The following is a 7,417-nucleotide window of genomic DNA, read 5'->3' as shown; positions in this document are numbered from 1 at the left end:
ATTAGAAAAAAATTATTTGAATGATAAAATAAATATTCTATGATTTTGTTTATAATATTATTTTTGTCATTTAATTTCCTCTTATTTTTTTTATTATAAAACAAAAGAAGCAAAATAAAAAAAGGAAATATAATATTTAAGATAAAACACAAATTCTATAATAATAATAATAGTAATAGTAATGGTGGGTAGTAGTAATAGTATTGATACGAAAAGAATACATCTAAGCAAAAGGGGGTAGTATAGTCATTCGAGACTTTGGCCGATCATCGATCTTACGCGTCAACCCGTGCTCCCAACAGGCATGAAATATTTATTGAGTTATCCTCGATTATGCTCTCGCACCATTTGGTGACGTACACAGGAATTGGTGAATAACGTATGCGCCATTGGCGTGATTTATTACATCATGGTATAGGAGATATAAATCCGAAGGAAAATTTTCCACCATTCTACATATAAATATATATATATATATATATAACCCTAACCTCAAACTCCCCCCACCACCATCACCACCCATACCTTTTGTATTTCAATTTTTCTTATAATCAAACCAATAAAACAAATAATATAGAAAAATAATAATAATAATTAAAGAAATATAGAAAAAATATAATAATAATTAAAGAAATATAGAAAAATAATAATAATAATTAAAGAAATATAGAAAACAATTGTACATTTGAAGATTTTATTCTGACATTTCGAGTTTTAATCAGGGCCCGGTATTAATTTTGATCTTTCACGATGGAAAAGAAAAATGGGGGAATGAAGATGAAGAATAAGTAAAAAAAATAGAAAGGAAAACAAAAAAATGAAAACGCCATCTAAGAAATATAAAATGAAAAGCACACGTATATCTCTTTAATCAAGAAGCGACGAGAATAAAAAAGGGAATCCAAATAAACCGTTGCTTTACTACCCTTTTGACCCTTCATCTTCTTCTTCTTCTTCTTCCTCAACACCGCCATCTTTCTTTTTTTTTTTTATTTTTCTAACTCCGCTTTTTAGGAAAAAGTCAGAAAAAGAAAAACGAATCCACTGTGTGAAAAATCGAGTCGAAAGTGTGGCGGAACATTCGCACACTCACCCTTCACCCCCCCCCTCCCCTCCGCAACCCCTAACTCACCCCATTGCCACCACCTGCATCTCACACCTCTATCACAACGTTCTTTTCATCCGCCGCCAACGTTTTGCTACAAAACTTGTAACGAATCTCTTCTAAACTAAAAGGACTAAGGACACCATTTTCCGTTCTACTTTTTCATTTTTATTTTTTTTATTTTTTTTTAAAAGTACAAAAGTTAAAGAAAATCTAATATTTTCTTATAATAAAATTGAATAATCCAGTTATAATCATTAATTTATTTTATTTATCTTATATTTATTAACAAAATTATATATCTAACCCAAAAGGGTGGTTGTGTCAACAATTTTTGTAATTAATTCTGTGTTGAAGTCAATTTTTAATATTAATTTATTTATAATATGTTTTATTATTATTGGATTAAAAAGGGTTAAACAATTATTATTATTAATCGTTATTGTATCAAAAGTTTAACAAATGGTATGAAATAGTTAAACAAATATTATAATTAATCACACGTGTAATAAATAAACGTCGTTTAATAGTTTTCTATACAGACTGTACCATTTATATAATATCTTTCATCAAGTTTAAAAGATTTTACCATCAGTTAAATGAAAAATAATCCTTTTTCTCTCTTGGGCATCACACACACACACACATACATGCTACCAATTAATTTAAATTCTTTAATCTCCGATAAGCAAAAAGATAAAGATTGCAAGAGAAATAAAATGAGAGAGAGAGAGAGAGAGATATATAATTCTTTTTTTTTTGTTCTTAGTCTCTTGATAATGTAATTAAACTTTATGACTTTAAAATATCATAGATAATGTCGACATTTCAAATACTTCATTTTTTTTCTGATAAATGGTAATATACAATTAGAAAGAGAAAGATTTTTCCTATTAAAAAAAAAAATGTATTCTTTGACAAACATCCCCAATTTTTTATTGTTAATTAGATTAACATAGATGTCCATTAATGATTTTTAATTGAACAAGAAAAGATTAATTAACATAATTAACACACAATTACACTTAAATAATGTTTTTTTCAAAGTTACGTTAAACTAATTTACTGAATGTTGACAGTTGGTGTAAAAATAATTTGTAAAGATTAAATTTTATTAATTAAAAAAATACAATTTCATATACATACACATGTATATATTTTAATTGACATTAATTAACATGGCGTAATTATGATCTTAAATAGTAAGAAAAGAAAGAAAAAAACGTTCATAGAAACAAATTGTAAAAGAACTTATATACTGATACACACACGTGTGTGTGTATATGTTAATATATTATAGTGAAAAGAAGAGACAGCCATTTTTGTTTTCTATTATACGTACCAACTAATGTAAATTACTTCTACCACGTGAAATTTGAGTACATTTACGATATACAAAACCAACCACATATACATATACACTCAGTTGCACATTTTCGCACATCTTTAAATGCATTTAACTTAACAAGATGCCGGAAATATTTTCGCTACCACGAGTACAGGTAATGGCTCCTACTTGACCTATAGGAGAAGAGTAGTAGTAGGGTGGGGGAAGAGGATAACGGTTAACACGAATTTTAAATCCACGAGGAGGACTAATTTAATGTCGTCTGTTTCTCTCTCTCTCTCTCTCTCTCTCTCTCTATCTCTTTCTTTTTTTATCTTTCTATATTTTTCTCTGTGTTAAATTAAACGTACTTTAATCACAAATTCTGTTACACATTCGAATATTAAATTCTATTAGAATCATCCTAACCTAAAAATTGTATTCAAAAATACTTACTCATTGAAATATACAAACTTATGAAATATTAATATACTTATCATACTTTTTATTTGTACTTTTTTTCACGGTATACTTTTATCTCTTGTGATCTTAAAAAGTATTCAAATTAAAATGAATTCGTATATTAATAGAAATATATATTAATTTCTTATAAATTAATATACTTATGTGTTATACTCTCTCTTTATTTATTTCTTCATTTTTATACCTTTCTCTCTTATGATCTCAAAAAGTATTAAAAAATACTTATTCGTATGAAACAATAAATATTAAAATTTCTTTAAAAAATGACTATACTTATATTACTTATATTATTTTATTTTCTTTCATTCCTTTTATTGCTTCCCACCATCTCACTTCCTTCATAATGACACACACAAAAACAATTTTTATAAATTAATATTTTCTTACAGCAAAAAATAAAAAAGAGGATAATAATACTTTGTTACAATTTTTATACAACAAATAAATAATTGCTTTTAGTAATTGTTCTTAGAATGGACGAGTTGCATTAGCTAATTTTGAATATTTAGATTGAAAGGTAGAAAACAATATTTATACTGAGTTAAGAAAATAGTATTTTTTTTTTTCATTTAAACGTATCGTTCAATTTGTAGATCCAATAAGTAAAAAACAATAATTGAAATTTGCAATCAATGGTTTTAATAGTCATACTTTCGTATACATACATACAAACACAGTTTCTTTCTCTCTCTCTCTCTTTTTCTTTCATTCCAATTCCTCAATTCGTCTTCGTTTTTGTCGAAAGAAAGAAAAGGTCTGCCGTATTTAATTGGAAGAAGAAAAAAAAAAAGAAATAATTGTGCACAAAGTTCGACACTCGTTTAGTCGCCTAGAAACGATGAATGGTATCTAATAAAAAAAAAAAAAAGAGAAAAGAAAAAACAAACTTCGTTTCTTCTTATTATTTTCTAATTTTATAATACTAAAGATATAATAAATTTAACGAGAAGAAAAATAATCGATTCAATTTTGTTTCTTACTTTGATAAATGTTAAAACGAAAATCTATCTTTAAAAGTTAAGAAAAAGAAATTAATTAATAAAATAAAAAATGTTGTGTAAAAGAATAAAAAAGAACGAAGAGTAGGTTTACTTTTTGTTTTGTTTTTTTTCTTTAGGTATCCATTTGTCGAAACCATTTTTCACTTGTTTGTTAGCGATGCGATGCTCTCGTCAGTGTTCTTATGATCATCGTTGCCTGGGAACTTACTTCTTTTTGTGATACATTATACATATACATATATACATAAATATATACATGTATACATATATATATATTAAGTTGGCAACTAAGTTTCTGCTGTTTTGTTTTAAATTTTAACAAAGAAGAAAATACATCATTGATTATTTAATAATTGTTCATTTTAATTGAAAAATAAACTTTTAAAGAATTTAAATAAAATAGCTGGAACTTAGTTACCAACCCAGTATATATATATATATAATATATAATATTATATTATATATTATATTATATATATGTATATATTTTGTGTATTTTATAACAGCCTGTTTCTAATTAACGATAAGCACGCGTACGAGCGCGAATGTACGTTGAATGTGGTGTAAATATTCGAGTGGCTAGTAAAAAAAAAAAAGGATAACTAGTGAACGTAGATTTAAGTTGGGTTATGTCAAATCCGGAAACAAAAAGAAAACAGGAAAAATAAAGTAATACTTATCATTTTATATATATAATATTTTCTCTGTATATATTTAATTCATTTTACTTCGACTATTCACAAACAATAATCTGTAATAATATATTTTTGAAGTTAAACTTCTTTTGGCGCGTGTTTTGAAAAGTGAAGTTAGATGCGACCGTAAAATCGACACCACGAAGTTGCCGATATTTACGATGCGCATGCGCAGGAAAAACGATTTCAAATTTATAGCATGAAATAATTCGTAAATAAATAAATTAGATTGTACATATTAATTAAAAACTTTATCAATAGTATTTAATATTTTCATTTTATTTTATCATATTATCGTAATTTCGATAAATGTAGAGTATTATATTGGTACGTGAGATAATTGAAGTTATTTCGGAGGTTATTGAGGTTATGTTCGTTTTCGTACATAAGTATTTTATTTTATTTCATTTCATTGGTCGAATAATAACACGTCTGCATAATATATTTCACGTTCTGTCATTTGTTTTTCTTTTTAATTAAAATTTTTACTCATTATTATTGATACAATCAAACAAATTATGTTTAAATATAATACAAGTAATATTATTACATTTCTTTCCCCGATTTTGTGCAAACGTAAAAACGTTGAATTATAAATGATTGGGGGAACGGGGGATATTTTATTTGTTAAATCCTAAAAAATGATACAAATATTTTTCACAAAAGAAACTCTTAAAGTGACTTTTTTTTGGCTCCCGGAATTGATACAACCCTGGTCGACGATTCGACCAATCGAGAAAGCGTTTGTTTCATCAGTGGCTAGTATTTAAGCTCGCAACGCCCACGTTGAGCGAAAACGTTGGAATCATTGTTTGAATTGTATGCTTCGACGATTTAAAATGACACGCACCAATAACAAAATTCATCGAATAATTAATTATAAAAGAAAAAAAAGGAATAAAAAACAACACGTTTTTCTATAAAAACAAAAAAAAAATGTAATCGTTTTATCAATTAAAGAAAAAAATAAATTGTTGAATTGATCGTTCGAATTGATTATTTGAACAACAATTCCAACGGTTAGATCTTTTTTGCTCCGTTTACGCTTTGGCGGGCATCAAAGTGCATCTCAAGACATGCACTTCCTCGGAATTTGTTTACAAATTATTATTATTATTATTATTATTATCATTATTATTATTATTATTCGTAATAATACTCTTTAATCACGAACTTGCGAAGTAGAAAAAAAAGAAACCATAAAATAAATTTTTAATTATTTCTATTTGAAACATTTTAGTATATATCAAATATTATAACAACGTATTATTAAATATATATATTGTTTTCTTTTTTTTTTTTTAAAAAAAATTTAAAATAAAATTCGCAGTTTCGTTATTTCAGAGATAAAGCTTTATATTATCGTGGGCATGGCGTTTTGAAAATGAGCAAATATATCTCGTAAACATTTAATTATATAATATATATATAAAAACCGGACATATACATGAAAAATCGGATTAATAAAATGTTTGTTTTTTTTCTCCATTTTGTTTTTTCACGTAGGTCGATCTAAGGCACATGGATGAAAAATCCGGAAGTAACGTGGTGGACGTGGGAGTAGATCTTTCAGAATTCTATATGTCGGTTGAATGGGATATTTTAGAAGTGCCTGCAGTACGGTTAGTATTCTTATTGTTTTTTTTTTTTTTTAATATTACAATATTGAATTTAAGTAATTCAATTTACTTCAAAAAAAATCCACATTCTATTTAATAAATAATAATATAAATTAAATGATACGCGAATACGTTTTTTGTTAAGTGCAAATAATAATTTCATCGTGTTAAATATAAATTGTTTAATTATATTTATATATTAAGTATATAAAATTTTCATATTTTTACTTATTCAAGTGTTCGTTTTTTTTTTTTTTTTTCTTTTTCTTTTTTATTTCAGAAACGAAAAGTTTTATACGTGCTGCGACGAACCATACCTCGATATAACATTCAACATTACGATGAGAAGGAAAACACTTTTCTATACCGTCAACATCATCATACCTTGTATGGGGATCTCTTTTCTTACCGTTCTGACGTTTTATTTACCAAGTGACAGCGGAGAAAAGGCAAGTATATAATATATTATGCAATTTTTATTCAATACACATTTTTACACATTAATTATTTGACTTAATTATTTATTTATTTGCAATTGATCTATCAATTAAACTGTTGCTAATTTTTGACCATAAACAATGAAATAAAATTACGATTCAATTGTTTATAATGAAATATTTATGATATAGATTATTTGTTAATTATTAATGCAAAATATATCAATTATAATTTATTTATACACGTTAAAAGTGAGTTTCATTTAATTGAACGTTTTACTTCATTTCTTTATCTTTTATTATCAATAGAAAAATGTGTGAATAACTTTTTTACATAGAAGAAATTGAAATTATTGATAGGATAAGTCAAACCAAAGAGAATATTATACTTATTTTGAAATGAGTCTTTTAGTTTTGGAACTTTGATAAATTACTTCTCTCACTTTCTCATAACTTTAACGGAGAAATTAGCTTCCATCGAATCGAGTGTTTCAAATTTGAAAGCTTTTCCTTTTAATCCTTTAAAAGAGAAAAGTAAAGTACGTTCGTAATTGTTATTAACCGAGTTTTCAAACGTATCTACTAACTATTCTGTAAATTAATATCACTTTCATAAGAACTTTTCATTAATATTAATTCGATAAATGTTTCTAGTATTTTGTAATCAAATATTAATATTTTTCAATATTTATTAAACATCATAATTCATTTTAATAATATTAGAGTATTATTTAAAATGAAATAATATTT

The 7,417-nt window shown here is 25.6% G+C and overlaps 1 protein-coding gene across 3 annotated transcripts in view; it reads left to right on the top strand.

Annotated features, from left to right (window-relative positions):
- Positions 1-7,417, top strand: part of LOC106790831 (acetylcholine receptor subunit alpha-like) — a 208,324-nt gene that overhangs the window by 157,463 nt on the left and 43,444 nt on the right. For all 3 annotated transcript variants that reach the window (XM_014756014.1, XM_014756013.1, XM_014756012.1), the window contains 2 exons: positions 6,118-6,233; positions 6,511-6,679. In XM_014756014.1, the coding sequence (XP_014611500.1) occupies positions 6,118-6,233; positions 6,511-6,679 (285 nt within the window). The remainder of the gene's footprint in view (positions 1-6,117; positions 6,234-6,510; positions 6,680-7,417) is intronic.

This window comes from Polistes canadensis, unplaced genomic scaffold (genome assembly GCF_001313835.1).
Source record: "Polistes canadensis isolate GaletaPanama2010 unplaced genomic scaffold, ASM131383v1 scaffold_263, whole genome shotgun sequence".
In the NCBI taxonomy this organism is placed as follows: domain Eukaryota; kingdom Metazoa; phylum Arthropoda; class Insecta; order Hymenoptera; family Vespidae; genus Polistes; species Polistes canadensis.
This window is presented reverse-complemented; position numbering and strand designations above follow the sequence as displayed.